This window comes from Petromyzon marinus, chromosome 52, assembly GCF_048934315.1.
Source record: "Petromyzon marinus isolate PM22_M1 ecotype Great Lakes invasive population chromosome 52, UKy_Petmar_22M1.pri1.0, whole genome shotgun sequence".
NCBI classification, from domain to species: Eukaryota; Metazoa; Chordata; class Hyperoartia; order Petromyzontiformes; family Petromyzontidae; genus Petromyzon; species Petromyzon marinus.
Genome location: NC_133718.1, coordinates 3,942,129 through 3,962,882, shown reverse-complemented (window position 1 = coordinate 3,962,882; position 20,754 = coordinate 3,942,129). Strand labels below are relative to the sequence as shown.

At 52.3% G+C, this 20,754-nt stretch overlaps 1 protein-coding gene across 1 annotated transcript in view; it reads right to left on the bottom strand.

Annotated features, from left to right (window-relative positions):
- LOC116953568 (complexin-4-like) overlaps positions 1-2,294 on the bottom strand; it is a 35,166-nt gene extending 32,872 nt beyond the window's left edge. The window contains 1 exon segment of the mRNA XM_032973889.2: positions 454-2,294. Coding sequence (XP_032829780.1) covers positions 454-620 — 167 coding nt within the window. The 5' untranslated portion in view covers positions 621-2,294.
- Positions 2,295-20,754: the final 18,460 nt, after the last annotated feature.

The window sequence follows — 20,754 nt, the reverse complement described above, 5'->3', positions numbered from 1 at the left end:
CCACCACCTCCTCACCACCACCACCTCCTCACTCACTTCTCCACCACCTCCTCACCACCTCACCATCCTCACTCACTTCTCCTCCTCCACCACCTCCTCACCACCACCTCACCACCACCACCTGCTCACTCACTTCTCCTCCACCACCACCTCCTCCACCACCACCACCACCACCTCCTCACTCACTTCTCCACCACCTCCTCACCATCCTCACTCACTTCTCCACCACCACCTCCTCACCACCTCCTCACTCACTTCTCCACCACCTCCTCACCATCCTCACTCACTTCTCCTCCACCACCTCCTCACCACCACCACCTCACTCACTTCTCCTCCACCACCACCTCTTCACCACCACCACCACCACCTCCTCACCACCTACTCACTCACTTCTCCTCCACCACCACCACCTCCTCACCACCACCACCTCCTCCTCACCACCTCCTCACTCACTTCTCCTCCACCACCTGCTTCTGGTACTCGTCGAACTCCTCCCGCGTCATCCCCTGCGCCTCGGCGGGCGTCGCCTCTCCCTCCGACGCCTTCGGCTCCTCGCTGCTCCCTCCTCCCGTCAGGTTCTTCAGCTGCCCTCCGACCATCGACTTGATCATGAAAGCCATCGCAGGTCCGGCCGGAGGACGTCGAGGAAGATGGACCGACGTTTGTTTGTTTGTTGTCGTTTGTTTTGTTTGTTGTTGTTGTTGATGCGACTCGAAGTCAGTCGGCCGCGACGATTTTTTTTCCCGCCCTTTTTATGTGGGGGTGTGTGTTGATTGTTACCGCTCGAGATTTCGACTGTGTCGTGTTAAAACTCACAAAACTGTCGAGGTTACAACCTTACCGTCGAGTTTTAAACGTGTGTTGTTGTTGTTGTTGTTTGCCGTGGTTAGGAATATACGTCGAGTGAATGCGCCGTCGAGTTAAAGTCAGAACGCCGTCGCTCGCTGCAGATTACGAGCGAGAGGATTTACAGTGCCGTCTCTGCTGGAGTGGCGGGTGTCTCTCTCTCTGTCTCCGTGTGTCTCTGTGTGTCTGTGTGTCTCCGTGTCTCTCCGTGTCTCTGTGTCTCTCTCTGTGTGTATCTCAGTGTCTCTGTGTGTCTCTCAGTGTCTCTGTGTGTCTCTCAGTGTCTCTGTGTGTCTCTCTCTGTCTCTCAGTGTCTCTGTGTGTTTCTGTGTGTCTCTCCGTGTCTCTGTGTGTCTCTGTGTGTCTCTCAGTGTCTCTGTGTGACTCTCAGTGTCTCTGTGTCTCTCTCTGTGTCAGTGTCTCTGTGTGTCTCTCCGTGTCTCTCTCTGTGTATCTCTGTGTCTCTCAGTGTCTCTGTGTCTCTGTCTCTCTGTGTGTCTATCAGTGTCTCTCTCTGTGTGTCTCTCAGTGTCTCTGTGTGTCTCTCAGTGTCTCTGTGTCTCTCTCTGTGTGTCTCTCAGTGTCTCTGTGTGTCTCTCAGTGTCTCTGTGTGTCTCTCCGTATCTCTCAGTGTCTCTCAGTGTCTCTGTGTGACTCTCAGTGTCTCTGTGTGTCTCTCAGTGTCTCTGTGTGTCTCTCAGTGTCTCTCTCTGTGTGTCTCTCAGTGTCTCTGTGTGACTCTCCGTGTCTCTGTGTGTCTCTCCGTATCTCTGTGTGTCTGTGTCTCTCCGTGTCTCTGTGTGTCTCTCCGTGTCTCTGTGTGACTCTCCGTGTCTCTGTGTGACTCTCCGTGTCTCTGTGTGACTCTCCGTGTCTCTGTGTGTCTCTGTGACTCTCAGTGTCTCTGTGTGACTCTCCGTGTCTCTGTGTGTCGCTCCGTATCTCTGCGTCTCTCAATGTCTCTATGTGTGGCTCCGTGTGTCTCTGTGTGTCTCTGTGTGTCTCTCCGTATCTCTGACTCTCCGTGTCTCTCAGTGTCTCTGTGTGACTCTCCGTGTCTCTGTGTGTCTCTCCGTATCTGTCTCTCTATGTGTGGCTCCGTGTGTCTCTCCGTATCTCTGTGTGACTCTCCGTGTCTCTCCGTGTGTCTCTATGTATGTCTCTCCGGATCTCTCTGTCTCTCCTTATCTCTGTGTGTCTCTCCGTATCTCTGTGTGTCTCTCCGTATCTCTGTGTGCCTCTCCGTATCTCTGTGTGTCTCTCCGTATCTCTGTGTCTCTCTATATCTGTCTCCGTGTGTCTCTATGTGCGGCTCCGTGTGTCTCTATGTGTCTGTCTCCGTGTGTCTCTCCGTGTCTGTCTCCGTGTGTCTCTCCGTGTCTCTCCACGTGTGGCACTGTGTGTCTCTGCGCTGGATGGGTTGTGTTTCCAGTAATACCATCAACGGTCGGGTAAAATTAGAACTGTTTAAGGGAAGGATTTGCGGCTTAATCCGATTTGCTGGTGGGGGGGGAGGAGGTTTTTCCCCTATCGGACAGGGCTGAACACTCGCGACACACACGCACACACGTGCACTCACACACACGTGCGCTCACACGCGCACACACGTGCACTCACACGTGCACACACACGTGTGCACACGCGCGCACACACGTGTGCACACGCGCGCACACACGTGTGCACACGCGCGCACACACGTGTGCACACGCGCGCACACACGTGTGCACACGCGCACACACACGTGTGCACACGCGCACACACACGTGTGCACACGCGCACACACACGTGTGCACAACGACAACCGCCATTCGCCACTAAGTGGGTTGACGTCACCATGACGCTTGTGCCAGGCTATGTGCACCTTGAGGCCGCGTGAAGTGTCGAACGCACACTGGCAGGAGGTCACGGGGCAGACCCAGGTGTCACGGGTCGACTGACTGAGATGACTGAGATGGCTGGCTGATGCACCACCTGTGCCCCCTACTGTGCCAATTTGCTGTGCTTTAGCCGCCCGGCGCTCCGCTCGTTGTTGTGAGCGTCGCTCCTCCGCCCTCCGTTGTTGTTGGGAGGGCGACTGCCTCCAACTGCCCAGTAGCAGCGTCCTTCACGAGCCTCCTCCACAGAGGCCGATCTTGACACCGCTGGTACCAGTCATCGGCAAGTCCACTCAGCTCCACGTGTGCGCACACCACAACAACAACCGCCATTCTCCACTAAGTGGCGGTGACGTCACCACGACGCTTGTGCCAGGCCATGTGCACCTTGAGGCCACGTGAAGTGTCGAACGCCCGCTGGCAGGAGGTCACGGGGCAGAACAAGGTGCCACGGGTCGACTGACTGAGATTACTGAGATGACTGGCTGATGCACCACACACGTGCACACACACACACAAAGATCCCCCGTATAGCCTTAACAGACTGTAGGGGCAAGTGGTGTTAGCGAGCACCTATGAAGGCCGGAACGGTACACGAGGGGGGTGGGTGGCCAGCACCACGCCAGTGGCGATGTTTACACACCGCACCAGGTACTAATTTAATGCTGAGTCGACCTAAGGGAGGCGCAGGACCGGTTCAGATAATCGTCACTGGTGTTGGCTATGTGTGCACTTTGCGCTTATTTCGCACCGTACGCATCCAGCCGTATCCATGTGCACGCGTGTAGTGGGTGGAGGGGGGTCGCTTTGTCCCTCGCATTAGGAATGCATATAACATTCCTGTCAACCCCTTGTCAGTGCCCTACCTTACTCCAGACCAATTCAGATCGTATTGGTCACCCCGTGCCCCCTATAATTCTCAACGTTCATCCTACAAAATCCCATCACAAGGAGAGTAACACAAAGAGACATTTTTTTTGCCCGCATTGAAATGGCTGTACGCAGTATGGAACTGAAAACTCAATTTCTCCTGTACAAGAATAACGGGTTGAACCTTATGGGTTGACACGGTATGATATAATTTACGTATTTATTTGTAATATGAATTGTAAACTACTGAATTTTTTTAAATAAATGTGTCCAGTTTGGGGGGGGGGGGGTGCATTGACCCCCCATCCCCAAATTCCACCCATGGGGTACATGCATGCACATAAACCATACACTAGAAACCCCGCTTTGCGTCGGGGATGCGTTCCTGAATAGGTGCGAACGACGAATATCGAAACGACTTAAAATCGAAGCGAATCACGGGGTAGGTGGGTAGCTGGTGGTGGATGGAGGCGAAGGCCGAGAGGCGACGGATAACGAGAAAGGGACGGATGATGATGCTGTCAGCGGCGGAGGTGTGGGGTTGAAGCGACGCAAATCGAGTGGCGGTGTAAATAAAGCGACGTGTTTGCGAAACGACGTGAAAGGAGGGATGGGGGAGGCGTAATTCGGGGTATTGCTTGCAACATACAAAGACAAAGATCCCCCCGCATAGCTGTGCTGGGACAAGTGCTGTCAACGAGCACCTATGAAGAGCAACGAAGCATACGATTGGCGTGGCTAGCACCACGCCCGGCCGTCTTTGTCTTCCCAGTATTGGTGAGAGAAGGGTGTGTGTGGGTTGAGCTGAGGGTGGCTACACGGGAGTCACGTGAATTGCAGTATGCTTGAGCTGATTTAGAGAGAGAGAGAGACGTGTGGATTAATACCCATGCAGGAAAGCCTCGCTGGGTCTCATCACTCCGTTAGCAGGAGAACCCTGTTGAGCGTTCGCACAGTTGCGGTGCTATGCCTGCAGCTGCTGCTGCTTGCTTGCTTGCTGCTACAGCTGCTGCTGCTGCAATGCCACACGAGTAATTTGCGGTGTCATTTGTTAAACTGTTTATAACAAAATTCCGCGCCGGCACCGCTCCTGCGAGGGACGTCGCGAGCATTTTTTTGACGTCGCGGGAAAATTTTCGACCGTCGCCGTGAAATTCGCGGGCGCGTTGTCGTCGACGCGGGTCTAAAACGTGGACAACCCGCCGGTGTTAACGAGGGCGGCCCGGCAAGTCCCGGCCTGCTCTAATCGAACCGCGCGAACAAACTCTCCCGAACTTGGGCTGCCGCCCCGGGCCATTTTACGTCCACAGGGGGGCGCTGAAGCTCTTCGTCTGCACCGAACCGTCCGCGACGCTCTGTCGAATGGCCTCTTCGTCAAGCGTTTTGTCATCAGAACGCTTGCGTGGCGATCGAAACGTCGTAGGCTTTTTTTTCTCTCTCTCGTTCTTTTCTTTGAAGCTATCTACGTGACTTTACAGGAAGACGCAAAGAGTATGAATTCCTGCAGTCACGAAAGGTTTAAGTCAAGATTTTTAGGCACGTTGCCGTTCGCGAGTAGCAGCGCCTGTGAAGGTACACTGAAGGGGGGTGGGGGGGAGGGATGGGTGGACAACACCACGCCCGACCGCCTTTGTATCTCCAGTACTGATGTTTACACACCGCACCAGGTACTTATTTGACATGGAGTCGACCTGTACACGCACAGAGACACACAAAGACAAAGATCCCCCCGTGTAGCCTTAACAGACTGGTGGGACAAGTGCTGTCAGCGAGTAGCACCTATAAAGGCCGGCACGGCACGAGGGTGGGGGGGGTGGATGGCCAACACCACTTCCGGCCGCCTTTGTATCCCCAGTACGGATGCTTACACACCGCACCAGGTACTCATTTGAGGCTGAGTCGACTTCGGGCAGGAGTTGGAAAAACCCGCGGCTCTGTAGCCACGTGCGGCTCTTTAAAAGACTGCTTCGTGACGTAATTTATTGACTTGCCACGTGGCATTGTGGCTCTTGAAATATTGAGTGTTTTTTTAGCCAAATTAGAAAAAAAGATTATCTTGTCATTTCGGTTGCCGAACTCCCCCCCACCCCCACTCCCACCCACCCCTTGACTTAGGAGGGGACCGACTCTGGCAATCGCCACCGATGTTACTGCATCTGTGAGCGGGAATCAAACTCAGGTATCCGGGATCGTAGCGTCGCTAACTATAGGCTTAGCAGACTGTTGGAGCAAGGGTTGCGAGCGAGCACCTATTAAGGTATACGAGGGGGTGGGTCGCCAGCACCACGCCCGACCGCCTTTGTCTCCATCGTAGCAATCTTTGCACACCGCACCAGGTACTCATTTGAGGCTCAGTCGACCTATGGGAGGCCCAGCACTAGTTCAGATAATCGTCACTGGTGTTAGCCGTGAGCGCGAATCGAACCTGGGTCGCCGGGATCGTAACGCAGCGTCGCTAACCACTGCGCCACCGCTCCTCACTCCACACACGCACCCTTCAGAACTATTGTAATCTGGCATCGGGTCCCGCCTGAGTGTTTACATTTGGGATGGAACAATGCACGCAGATACTTGCTGCTACGCCCGTTGCTAAACAGCGAGAAATCTGACACTGCTATCAACTTATCGAGTTATCTGGGCGGTTGAGGAGAAGGAGGCGGTGTGCGAGGATGAGACGAGCTGTCAATCAGTGATGTTGATTCCTGGCAGCTGTGCAATTGCGTGCGCGCGTTGGCACCAGCCTGGCACAATCGCTGTCGTGACTGCCTTTCCTGGTATACAGGAGGTCGCCCCCCTCCCTGCCCAGCGCTCCTCCTTCCTCCTCCCCGCCGCTCATCATGAGGCGTGCCCTCCTTCTCTCTGTCCGTCTTGGTGGTTGGGGACTTCAATCCCGGCCTCCCTTCCCTCTACCGCTCCTTTCTCCATTGCATCGCATCATTGACACGTGTTGGCGAGATGTTAACTACCTCGCCTGATATACAGGAGGTCGTGGGTTCGATCCTGACCTTGACGCCTGTTGTATATTTGGAATTTGCGTCTCTCTGAGGGTCGCGTGGATTTTTCTCCGGGTCCTCCGGGTTTTCCTCTCCTAATTTAAAATAAACATCATGCGTTGAGAGTAATTGGCTGCTGCTGTAAATTGTCACGTGATGAGGAGCCACTACTTCGTTGAGCTGTCATTCGTGATAGCAAAGGTCGCTTCTGATAAAGAGCTACATAGCTCAGTGGGCCTTACCTGGTGAAATAAAAAATAGTTTGAAGGGTTTTTTTTTCCGTATTTGTAACGACTGCTGCTGCCGTTGATGTTTGTTGATGTTTTTGTTCACGTTGATATTGTTGCTGTTGATGTGACAGTTCGCACACTTATATTCGATTTCCCGGCGCGGCAGTTGAAACAATGGGGTACGTTTCTTAAAACTCATTAAATTCCGCCCCCCCCTCCCCAGCCCCTCCCATTGTATACCACCCAGCAGCACAAATGGAAACCCCAGTTTAGTCGATAGTTGCTCGTGGTGGGGTAAAGTGTGGGTACTTGCCACCACTCTTCCCAATACGGCTAGCCAGCTCCCGCTAGTCGCGGCCCTCCCGCCGGCAGGGAACTTGGAGAAAGAAAGAAACTGCAGCGCTGCGCCTTTATCTTTCGTTGAGTATTCACGACGGCCGCTCGTGCGGCCGAAGACACACAATGCGCCGATCCACAAATGCGGTTGGCGAGGCATCACAGCGACGAAACTCGCGCCACTACTGGCGCAGTGCTTATCTTGCTGGCTTTCACCAACCTGCGATGTGAAAGTTGTCGTCGTGTACACTCAGCAGCCGCACGGAACAAGAAGCCAGCCAGCAAAACTTTTTTTTATTGTAACAGTTGCGGCGCTGCAAGGCATTTCAGATTGACAACTAATTTCTTTTGAACCGCTTTTTGTACTTTAGTTCGTCGTCTTCCCCCACCCCCCGCTGCACCTCCGATTGGCGCGGTTGGCTACGTACGATGCAAAAGAAGTTCAACATGCAGTCTGCGTAGTATGGCAGAGGCGTGACACCTGACCGCACGTTCCGCTTGACTGACGGAGCTTCCTTCCTGGCAGAGAGGAGGAGAAATCCGAACCCTCCTACCGATTGTACCTCGCGTGTCCATGGACATCCATCCTGCGAGGGGAGGCTCTTTGATGTCACCGCTCCTGCTGCTATAAATACGAGCTCTGATGGTATTTTTGGCAAACCCGCCGCGGGGCAAAAATGCGTTCCTCTCTTAACTGGCCTGGCCCAATTTAAAAGTTTGCATCCGGATCGCGGACGTTTTAAGAGGTGGATTGATGTGTGTCCGTGTGTGTCTCTATCTGTGGGGAGGTATGTTTGTGTGTTCCCGTGCTGGTGCGTGTGTGTCCGTGCTGGTGTCTCTCTGTGGGGAGGTATGTGTGTGTCCCTGATGTTATGTATGTGTGTGTCCGTGCTGGTGTGTGTCCGTGCTGGTGTATGTGTGTCCGTGCTGGTGTGTGTGTGTCCTTGCTGGTGTGTGTGTGTCCGTGCTGGTGTGTGTGTGTGTGTCCGTGCTGGTGTGCGTGTGTCCGTGCTGGTGTGTGTCCGTGCTGGTGTATGTGTCCGTGCTGGTGTGTGTGTGTATCCGTGCTGGTGTGTGTGTGTCCGTGCTGGTGTATGTGTGTCCGTGCTGGTGTGTGTGTGTGTCCGTGCTGGTGTGTGTGTGTCCGTGCTGGTGTGTGTATATATCCATGCTGGTGTGTGTGTCCGTTCTGGTGTGTGTGCTGGTGTGTGTGTGTATATATATCCATGCTGGTGTGTGTGTGTGTCCGTGTTGGTGTGTGTGCTGGTGTGTGTGTGTGCCCGTGCTGGTGTGTGTGTGTGTGTCCGTGCTGGTGTATGTGTGTGTCCGTGCTGGTATGTGTGTGTGTGTCCGTGCTGGTGTGTGTCCGTGCTGGTGTGTGTCCGTGCTGGTGTGTGTGTGTGTCCGTGCTGGTATGTGTGTGTGTGTGTCCGTGCTGGTGTGTATGTGTGTGTGTCTGTGATAGTGTGTATGTGTGTGTCCGTGCTGGTGTGTATGTGTGTCCGTGCTGGTGTGTGTGTGTCCGTGCTGGTGTGTGTGTGTCCGTGCTGGTATGTGTGAGTGTCCGTGCTGGTATGTGTGTATGTGTCCGTGCTGGTGTGTGTGTGTGCCCGTGCTAGTGTGTGTGTCCGTGCTGGTATGTGTGTGTGTGTCCGTGCTGGTGTATGTGTGTGTCCGTGCTGGTATGTGTGTGTGTCCGTGCTGGTGTGTGTCCGTGCTGGTGTGTGTGTGTCCGTGCTGGTATGTGTGTCCGTGATGGTGTGTATGTGTGTGTCCGTGTTGGTGTGTGTGTGTGTCCGTGCTGGTATGTTTGAGTGTCCGTGCTGGTATGTGTGTATGTGTCCGTGCTGATGTGTGTGTGTGTGTCCGTGCTGGTGTGTATGTGTGTCCGTGCTGGTGTGTGTGTGTGTCCGTGCTGGTGTGTGTGTGTGTCCGTGCTGGTGTGAGTGTGTGTCCGTGGCTGGTGTTTGGAGGCGGATGGGGTAAGACACTTGTTGGTTGGGAATCGAACGTGGCAGAACAGCGTTGTTATATGCTGTATCATCATCAGGAGGAGGTGGCGATGGGTGGGACTCGTGGTTTGCACGGTGGAGGAGGAGGTGAGGTCACTAAGACGGGCAGTGTCGTAGCCCCCAGAGGTCGATGACCAAAAAAGTTGAGAAAACCTAAAGCCAGACGCTGGTGATTATGGTGGTGAGTATTTACGATGATGATGAGGAGGAGGTGACCGTGAAAAAAAGTCAGATGTAAAAAAAAGCAAGCTGTGATATCGAGCAGAGGGGAAAGAAGGAAGAGAAAGCGCTCAAATCATCTGCCACAAAGCAAGACGCTGGTGCGGGTTCAACTTGTAAATAAATCATGTGGCAAGAAGGCAATGTTCCTTCTTATGCAATAAAATTATTAATATTTTGCTACATGTGACCTCACTAATTGGCACGCGCACAGACTTGGCATAAAAACAAACGCGAGTGACGTGACATCCGCAGGTCACGTGCCCCCCCCCCCCCCCACGGTAATTACTGTAATTGAATGTTTACATTCATCAGGGATGCTGTCGTGGTTCGCTCTTCAAGCGCGGTGGGTGAAACAATGATTCGAGTCTCTAGAATCCGTCCACGGGTTCAGCCGCACAGTCGGGAGTCGATCGGCCGGCAGCGGTGGGGTAAACGTGTGGGGTTTACCCAGTGCTAGTGCGGGGCCTATATGCGCATATGTTATAAAGGGGCCCTAAATGATAAAAAAAACACAAATATTAGAAATAGCGCAGTAAAGTAATTGTATTTTTTTCATTTGCCATACGACCAGATAATACGACAAATCGCGAACCTTAAACACCCAGTCGTTCATAAAAGTTGAAGGCGGCATAGTACTATAGTAATATAATTGATATCCTGAAAGCATTTAGCGCGGGGCCCTTGAAAGTGTCGGGGCCCGAGACGTCTGCCCATCGTGGAAGAGTTGGCCTCAAATATCCGGCCCAGAGATCGCCCCGGTGAAGGCCCTTCCATCGGCAGTGGCCGTGAGCGTGCAATTGCAGGTTCTGCGCTCGGATCCTCTTTCATGTGACATGAAATCGTCGTTTAAGTTGTAAATCTGGCAACAGCAGCTGCTGGCTTGCGGGTACAACATCGAGCGAGATTGACTGGCAGATTCACCACCTGACAAATACAAATACCCCCCCCCCCCCCGAATAGCATCAACAGACCGCTGGGGCAAGTGCTGCTTTAGGTGATCACCTATGAAGGCCGGCGCGGCACACGCCGGTCCGCCTTTGTTTCCCCGATGTTGATGTTTACACACCGGTTCGTATATCCGCCACTGTTATTGGTCGTTAGCGGGTAACGAACTCGGGTTTGTAGCGCAGCGCACTAACCATTACACCGCCCCACACACACACACTAACAAAACAACAGAGATCCCCCCCCGTATAGCCTTAACAGACTGTTTGGGGAGATTGCTGTTAGCGAGCACCTATGAAGGCCGGAACCACAAATGAGTGGGTGGGTGTCCAGCGCCACGCCAGACCACCTTTGTATCCCCAGAACTTATGTTTACTACACACCGCACCAGGTTACTCATTTGAGGCTGAGTCGACCTAGGGGAGGCCCAGGACCGGTTCAGATAATCGTCACTGGGTGTTGGCCGTGAGCGGGAATCGAACCCGGGTCGCCGGGTTTGTAGGGCAGCGCGCTAACCGCTACACCACCGCTCCCCCAAGAACTAACACACACACTGACACACAAACACTGACACACACGCCGACAGACACACACTCTTCAAACAATAGCGTGCGAATAGATCTCCGCGTTCCGTACATTGACGATGCCTGCAACAAAAAAAAACACCTTACGAGGAGGCGGTGGATGAAAGGCGTCTCATGACGGAGCTCCAGGGGTGGCCTGCGGAGGGAGAGGGGGGGCTGGGGGAGGGAGGGGGGGCTGGGGGAGGGAGGGAGAGGGGGGGCTGGGGGAGGGAGAACCCAGAGGAAGAGGGGTGATTGATGGTGGTGTGAGTGGTGGTGGTGATGGTGTGAGTGGTGGTGGTGGTGTGAGTGGTGGTGGTTGTGTGAGGTGGTGGTGGAGTTGTGAGTGGTGGTAGAGGTGTGATTTGTGGTGGTAGTGGTGGTGGTGTGAGTGGTGATGGTGTGAGTGGTGGTGGTGGAGGTGTGAGTGGTGGTAGAGGTGTGATTGGTGGTGGTGGAGGTGTGATTGGTGGTGTGAGTGGTGGTGTGAGTGGTGGTGGAGGTGTGATTGGTGGTGTGAGTGGTGGTGTGAGTGGTGGTGGAGGTGTGATTGGTGGTGTGATTGGTGGTGTGAGTGGTGGAGGTGTGAGTGGTGGTGGTGGTGTGAGTGGTGGTGGAGGTGTAAATGGTGGTGGTGTGAGTGGTGGTGGTGGAGGTGTGAGTGGTGGTGGTGGAGGTGTAAATGGTGGTGGTGTGAGTGGTGGTGGTGGAGGTGTGAGTGGTGGTGGAGGTGTGAGTGGTGGTGGAGGTGTAAATGGTGGTGGTGTGAGTGATTGTGGTGGAGGTGTGAGTGGTGGTGGAGGTGTGAGTGGTGCAGGTGCGAGTAATGGTGGAGGTGTAAATGGTGGTGGTGGTGTGAGTGGTGGAGGTGTGTGGCCAGCACCACGCCCGGCCGCCTTTGTCTCCCCAGTGGCGATGTTTACATCGTCCCAGATAATCATTTGAGGCTCAGTCAACCTAGGGGAGGCCCAGGAACGGCAGGACCGGTCACTGCTGTTGGCCGTGAGCGGGAATCAAACCCAGGTGGCCGGGTATCGTTGCGCAAGTGCGCTAACCACTGCGCCACCGCTCCCCACACATAGAAAGACAGACACACCCACACTTGCACCCACAACACACACAAAAATCGCTGACACACACATATATACGTATAAAAACACAAAGGCAATGATCCCCCGTATAGCCTTAACAGACTGTAGGGGCAAGTGCTGTTAGCGAGCACCTATGAAGGCCGGCACGGCACACAAGGGAGTGGGTGGTCAACACCACGGCCGGCCGCCTTTGTCTCCCCAGTGACGATGTTTACGCACCGCACCAGGTACTCATTTGAGACTGAGTAGTCCTAGGGGAGGCCTAGGACCGGTTCAGATAATCGTCACTGGTGGTTGCCATGAGCGGGAATCGAACCCAGGTCGGCTAGGTTCGTAGCGCAGCGCGCTAACCGCTACACCACCGCTCCCCTACAACCAGGCCCACCCACACATACATACACACAGATACACACACACACACAGATACACACACACACACGCGTACACACGTATACACAGCTCCGCCTTCCTTCTATAAACAATGGCCATGCGACACACGGCTCAGAAATTTGGCCCAGAGGGGGAAGAACCCGGAGCAGCAGCAGCAACATCAGGTCACCTGTGGTAACACCGCGCGGCTTTGCCTGGTACAGCGCGTAAACAGCTGCAGAGGGTGTGTCGGTGTGGCGGAGCGGTGGCGCATCGGTTAGCGCACTGCGCCGTGGATGTACGCAATGCATGTTGGACTTCTTTCGCACCGTACGAGCCTCGGCGAAGTCGAGTTCGATTCTCGCTCACTGCCAACATCGGTGAAGAATATCCGATCCGGTCCTGAGCTTCCCCCAGGTCGACTCAGCCTTACACGAATTGCTGCTGTGATGTGCAAACGTCTGCGCCGGGGAGGCAAAGACGGTCGGGCGTGGTGCTGGCCACCCACCTCGTCGTGTAGCGTGCCGGCCTTCATAGGTGCTCGCTAAAAGCACTTGCCCCAACAGTCTGTTAAGACTATACGGGGGATCTTTGTATTTGTAGTTAGCGCACTACGCTAAGAACCTGGCAACCCGAGGTCGATTCCCGCCACGACCAATAATGACAGTAACAGCCAATATGCGAACTCGTTGTGGGCCACCCTTAGGTCGACTCAGCCTTAAACATGAATCCCTGGTGCAGTGTGTGTAAACACCAGCACTGGGGGAGACAAAGGCAGCCGGGTGTGGTGCTGGCCGCCCACCCCGTCGTGTGCCGTGCCAACCTACATTGCGTTGCTACTCGTGATCAGCACTTGCTCTCAACAAGTCTGTCGAGGCTACACGGGGGATCTTTGTCTCTGTGGTTGCGTGTGTTGGTGGGGGGGGGGGGACAAAGTTGAACCCTGGTCATCAGCTGATCGCCCCCCTCTTCCGCATGGTGAGCTCACGTCCGCAGCGGTGGGCCAACGGGTGCGACCCCTGACCCTTTCTGACCCCACACCTACTCACCGAAAACAACCACAGGCGATGTAGCTGCTTGACCATGAGCTATAGGCGTTCTGACACGTGCATTGTGCTTGTACTGTTTGCTTTTTGCCTTTGTTCTCTGGTCTGACACTGGTGAGACAAGGCCATAAAGAACAAGGCTGTCTCTGGTGTAGGCCAAACAGTTTCAAAGACAATGCATCAAATATAACACTGTGTAACAAAAGCATTTTTTGTTCATGGGTAGTACGTCTTATTTCCTAATTGCTTATGCCTCAAAAGTACAGAAAATGGCTATTATTCCCCATAAACTTTGCTTTTGTGACCAGGACATTGATGTTTTGAAATTACCTATTTTCTAGAAAATTCCAGATAGATTCAGTGCTGAGTAAACTTGGAGTAACTTCTAGAACATTCTAGAACTTTCAAGTAATATAAATAGTAGTATAAAAACAGGGGCCATAAGCCCACCAGTTCAGTTTAGTTCCAGCTGCTAAGTGGATACATATCTGCATTTTTCTGAGATGGCATTAAGAGGCTGCAAGCATCCGGCAGACGCATTTTGCTATGTCTGTGGCCAATTTATCAAGACAAGAGCGAAAAAGTATTTCGCCATGCCTGTTGGGGATCAAGACAAACCCTGGGCACCTCATTTCACCTGCAAGCAATGCAAAAAAACTCTGGATGGTAAGATGAACAATTGTTGCCCAGAATTTTACGTTATAAAATTTGTTACAAAATTTAAAATTGTAAAACTCTTTAATTTTAAAATGTAAAAAAATGTTCAATGTTATTGAAAAAATATATAATATGTGAAAAATGTTGCGAGAATCTCTTACACAATAGTCATGGGTGAAATAATGTATTTTTGTAGGATGGTACAGAGGGGAAAAGAGAGCCATGAAGTTCGCTATCCCAAGAATTTGGCGGGAACCCACTGACCACTCAAGCAACTGCTACTTCTGCCTGGTGGACCCTTCCAAACGTCGGACTGGCAAGAATGCACCTGCTATCACGTATCCGGACCTTCCTTCATCCATCGCCCCGGTGCCACACTGCCATGAGCTCCCCGTACCCATTCCTCCCGAGAGAGAGCAGCCGTCTTTAGAAGAGAGCAGCAAGTCAGAGAGCGAGGAAGACGTTGTAGATCCAGATGACAATTTCAGAGGTGGAGCTGAGGAGAGAAACCCATACTACCCCAACCAATAATACCTCAACGACTTGATCAGCGATCTTGGTCTCACCAAGTCCAATGCCGAGCTTTTGACGTCCAAGCTCAAGCAGTGGAACTTGTTGGTTGAAAGTGTGCAAGTCGCAGATCAGAGGAAGCGTCACCAACCTTTTTGCAGCTTCTTCACCCGTCTAGATGGGCTCTGCTTCTGCCACAATGTGACCAGTCTGTTCGAGGCAATCGGAATCGCCTGTAGCCAGAATGAGTGGCGGGTAAGTACCCATCTCTTCCCCTGGCTCACTCGGTGCACCTCAAAGAGGATTACAACAGCATCAAGACCTTGCTGGACGCCTTGAAGTATGGTGAGTAGGGCTGGGAGGTCATCGGAGACTTCAAAATGGTGCCATTCCTGATGGGTCTCCAAGGCGGTTTTACCAAGTTTCCCTGCTATCTTTGCCTTTGAGACAGCAGGGACACCAAGGCGCACTACCACAGGCGGGACTGGCCACAGCGGACCCAGTTCTCTGTGGGGAGGAACAACGTCAAGTGGGAGCCACTGGTGGACCCCCGGAAGGTGCTGATGCCACCACTGCACATCAAATTGGGCCTTATGAAACAATTTGTCAAAGCTGTAGATAAGGAGTCGGCAGCCTTAAAGTACCTTCAAGACTTTTTCCCTAAGCTGTCTGAGGCGAAGGTCAAAGCCGGTGTCTTCATCGGACCACAGATAAAGAAGATCCTGGAGTGCAATGAATTCCCCAAGAAGCTCACTAGTAAGGAGAAAGCGGCTTGGAACAGCTTTGTCGCAGTGGTTCGTGACTTCCTGGGCAATCACAAGGTCGCCAACTATGTGGAGCTGGTTGAGACTCTGGTGAAGAACTACGGCACAATGGGCTGTAGGATGTCCCTCAAAGTCCATATCTTTGATGCTCATCTTGATAAATTTAAGGAGAACATGGGAGCGTACTTAGAGGAGCAAGGCGAGCACTTCCACCAGGATATACTGGACTTTGAACGCCGCTACCAAGGACAGTATAGCGAGAACATGATGGGAGACTACATTTAGGGACTGATTCGTGACAGTGATTTACAGTTTAATCGTAAATCTCGAAAACGACTTCTAAATCTTTTGTAGTAATTTTTGTATTACTTTAGCATAAATACATGTTAATATTGATTTATACGTTTTTTTCTGACTTTATGTGAACGAAAATACACAAATTCGCCCGTTTTCTCATTGAGAATAGGTACATTTCAAAATATCACTGTCCTGGTCACAAAAGCAATTTTTGTGGGGAAAAATGGCCATTTTCTATACTTTGTAGGCATACAGTAAGCAATTTGAAAATAACGCTTACAACCCAGGAACAAAAATTGTGTTACGTTGTGTTATCAGATCATGTTTGTTTGCATGCTCACCACAGTTGCGTGTGGCTAATGCAGACGTTATTCCTTCCAAAAGGTATCTATTTGGTATTTTAACATCTTCACACCTGTTTTTACTGCCATAAAGGGTAAAACCTATTCTTGCTTTTCATACTTTGATACTGGCAATAAAAAAAGGTCAACATGATTACCCGCGGGTTATTTTCCAACTTTTGTTTCCCCGCGGGAGAGACTTCAGAAGAGTCTCGTGACACCCCTCTTTGCCAGAGAGGGTCCTGCCGGCTTTTGAGCGATTAGGCAGGGCGGTGTGTTGATGATAGCTGCTGCCCTGTGTGTGTGTGTGCGCGTGTAATCCGAATTGAGAAAATATTTCGCGGTGTTGTTGTTGCAAAAAGTGCCAAATCTGGTCCTGTGACACCGGTACACACACACAACACAAAACACAAAACAATGATGTCCTCGAGAGAAAGAACACCCTCCACCTCCGTGTGCCGGAGGGCCTCAAGGGAGACAGGCGTCTGTGACGTCTCCTGGCCAAAACCCCATACAGCAGAGACGGTGGGGGGGGGGGGACTAAAGCTCACTCTCCACCCCATCCCGTCTCCAACCACCCTCGAGGATTCTCCAGAATTTAACAAGAAATCTAAACTGAAACCAGACTATGTTTTATTTTACCAGGTAAGGCCCGCTGAGCTATAAAGCTCTTTTTTTTCAGATGCGAGCTGGATATCACAAATGATAGCTCAACGAAGTGGCTTATCATTGTGGAATTAACAGTGGCCAAATGCTCTAAACGGATGTTTCTAAATGCGGAGGGAAACACTGGAGGACCCGGAGAAAAAAATCCACGCGACTACAGAAAGAGAGAAACTGGCAAATTATAAATCTTACAGGAGTCAGGGTTTGGGTTAGAACCCACAACCTCCTATGTACCAGGCGAGGTAGTTAACATCTCGTCATTGTGGCGCCCAAATCACCTGCAATTGGCCACAAGGAATGGCTCGAAACTCGCTGGGAGGGAGAGGCTGCCACTCCGCTGTTGGGAGCTGGATTTTTATGTCTTCCCTGGCCGCTCTGCGCAATCCAAGGAGGTCTGGTGGACTGCTTCAGGCTCCTGTCACCGCGAGGGATGTCTACTGTATCTCTCGACTCACTTTGGGGCAGAGTAATGTCAAATAATGGGGGGGGGGGGTGGCATGGAGCTTGGTGATGAGGCGTGGGTGGCCCTGAGTGCTGGGCTGTTTGTGAGTTCCCCCTGCTCACCTGTGTATGTTGAACTTTTTTCGCACCGTACGTAGTCAACCGTCCTAATTGAAGGTGTGGGGAAGGACAGAAAACTAAACGCAGTACAGCAGTTCTGAAGAAATTAGTTTTCAATCCAGATTTAAAATAGCAAAGCTCCAGTGGCTTCCTAACATCGGAAGGCAGAGCGTTCCAGACGGCCGCGGAAGCACGCCTGAAAGCGCTCGATACGGCCACCGTCTTTGTTTCGATGGCCAGCCAAAAGCCAGTGTTGCTGCGGGGATGACCGGGAGTTCTCGTGATGATGGCTTATGCTCCTTGACGAGGTCGGCGTGGGTATTGCTGGCCCGTTTGTGGCGGGTTGTAATAGTGGTGGTGGTGGTGGTGTTGGTTGGACCCTACGCCCTCCACCGACGGATGAACACATCCGCGGAGGAGGTACGCTGGCGAGGCTGACGAGTCAAGCTGCCTTGCGTGACCTTTCTCTCCCCGGTGATGGCTCCAGCGGCTCCGTGAGTTGGGAGTCACCTGACCGGGCAGCTGGGTGACGACGCTCGCGCTGGCTGAGATCGATCGCCCACGTGGGCGAACGAGGAGGCTTCACCGAGCGAGGCCTTCGCTCGGAGAAGCCCTTGCTGCGCCACGTTGATGAGTTGGTCGTCGTGGGTTGCTTGGTAGGTGGAGAACTTCCTCAGCAGCCCTCGGTCACGCATTACTCTTTTGATGAAAATAACCGGCAGCCACAACCCCTGTTACCATCCTTGGGGTGAAAGAGTGACGATCCAAACTCGGACCTCCGTATATTAACGACTCATTTTTTTGGAGGTTGCTCTGGTGACGGGGAACCCATAAAGCAAGATAACAATCGTGGGAGCCAAATAAATAATATGAAAATAAATTAAAAGTAAATCACGACGTTTCGATTGCAACGCAAGCAATCGTCGTCAGGTGTGACAACCACAGCCAACCGAGCCAACTGCCAGGGTTGCCGAGCCTCAGAGGTGTCAAGGAAGTGTCCAACCCCCTGTGAGTGCGTGGCTGGCAGACGTGCCATTTGCCTAGGAGGTGAGAAGAGCGATCTAGAGCGGCTGAGACCAGGTGAAGCACTGAGACCAGGTGAAGCACTGACCTCCTGAGACATCTGCTGTGGTCACAGCGTGTGCGAGCTACCTTACATGACATTATTACTATTGCCAGGACTAAACAAAACAGGTTCAGCAGGATGGTAAGAATGCCTTTGTGTGTGATTATAAATAATATATCCGTAAAATGTAAATTAATGTCAATTAATATTCCTATTGCGATCGAGCATTTTTACAATCTCAATTTGGTAACTATATTTTTGTTTTGCTTATTTATGTTGACTTGTTTATATTCACGTATTCGCATTTCATTTACATGTGTATTTACACGTGGTCTTGACCCCGTACAATCGATTCCGTGCATCCATCTATTTAATTGCTGTGATTGTTGTTGTTTTTGTCGAGATGCTTCTTGTTGATATTAGCAAATTGCTCGCTCGGGCTTGAATGTGTTACGGGTAGCAGCAGGGTGCACAGCTAGAGACGCGATCTCGAATGAATAGACAAAGGCATGAGGGTTCGATTATTATTTTTTGGACCTGTAATAAGAAGACAAGAGAGTGAATATCAACAAGAGAGTGTTTTGACGTCTGGGGGGAAACAAAAAAAGTAGAAGTATCACAAGAAGGCAACACAATTAAGTTATTCCACGTCTAGTGTTTTTATTTCACGCGGACGCCTTTCTTTAATCTCCGGTGTCACTTTTATTCAACAGAACTCCTCGCAAGCAACACCACGCGAATCAGTCTCAACGCTCCCGCCTGGCACGCTCCGCTCTCTCTCTCACTCTCCTAGCCTCTCCACTGCTAGCCTGTTCTCTCTCTCTCTCACTCTCCTAGCCTCCCCACTGCTAGCCTGTTCTCTCTCCTAGCCTCTCCACTGCTAGCCTGTTCTCTCTCTCACTCTCCTAGCCTCTCCACTGCTAGCCTGTTCTCTCTCTCACTCTCCTAGCCTCTCCACTGCTAGCCTGTTCTCTCTCGCCCTCTCCTAGCCTCTCCACTGCTAGCCTGTTCTCTCTCTCTCCCTATCCTAGTCTCTCCACTGCTAGTCTGTTCTCTCTCTCCCTCTCCACTAATAGCCTGTTCTCCCTCTCTCACTCTCCTAGCCTCTCCACTGCTAGCCTGTTCTCTCTCTCTCCCCCTCTCCTAGCCTCTCCACTGCTAGCCTGTTCTCTCTCTCTCCCTCTCCTAGCCTCTCCACTGCTAGCCTGTTCTCTCTCACTCTCCTAGCCTCTCCACTGCTAGCGTGTTCTCTCTCTCTCACTCTCCTAGCCTCTCCACTGCTAGCCTGTTCTCTCTTTCACTCTCCTAGCCTCTCCACTGCTAGCCTGTTCTCTCTCTCACTCTCCTAGTCTCTCCACTGCTAGCCTGCCTGTTACACTCCGCTCGCTTCGCTCGCTCCACTGCTGGCCTACCACTGCACACTCTGATAGATTCCCACCGCGCACTCTGCGAGCTTCTCCACTGCTAGCCTATTACTATACACTCTGCTAGCTTCTCCACTGCTAGCCTTCTGCTATACACTCTGCTAGCTTCTCCACTGCTAGCCTTCCGCTATACACTCTGCTAGCTTCTTTATTGATAGCCTTCTGGTATATACTCTGCTAGCTTCTCCACCGCTAGCCTTCTGCTATATACTCTGCTAGCTTCTTTACTGCTAGCCTTCCGCTATATACTCTGCTAGCTTCTCCACTGCTAGCCTTCCGCTATACACTCTGCTAGTTCCTCCACTGCGAGCTTCGCTCGCTCACACTTTGGACTCCGCTAGCTTCTCCACTGCTAGATTTTCTTCCCTCGCCTCTCCAACCTCGTCCTTGCCACCCATGGGGGTTAGGCCATCACCACGGGAGAGGGCCAGGTGTGGCGAGCGGGGCTTGGGACTTGTCTTCACTCCGACCAACTCCACAATAACTCTGCCTCACCCGCACGTATATATCCTCCTCCTTATTAATTTATCATTAATTAAGCTGACCCCCTCCCAACCCCCCCCCCCCCCCCCCCCCTCTGTTGCCTCGTGGCCGTGGTTTCCGCAGCTATCGCCCCAATCTCCCGTCAGCCTGGTGCCTATTCTGCGCCTGCACGTGCAACCAGACAATCACTGCTATGCACCTTAATGAGCCGTCTCCCCTCCGTTGCTCTCCGTCGTCCACCCGTCCGTCCCGATGCGGCCTCACAGTCCGTAACTCGCACGTGCATGCACGCAGCTTGCAAACTCCCGCGCGCGTTAAAGCACTACACGTGCATAAGCGATTGGAACGATGGGAGTAAAATGTCACGGAGAGAGCTCATTGGAGGAAAGGTCATGAGCGTTCATTCATTTATTAAGTTGGCCAGGATTGGGCAAAAGTTAGCCCACGTTTCGCTCAGTCTGTATGGGTTTAACTAGATTGGTTTAACACGTAGGCTTTCGCGACCAATATTATTCATAATAAAGGTTTTTGGGTTAGATCGCGTTATTTATAAATGTGTCGTAACCCTCCACCACCCGACACGGCCAA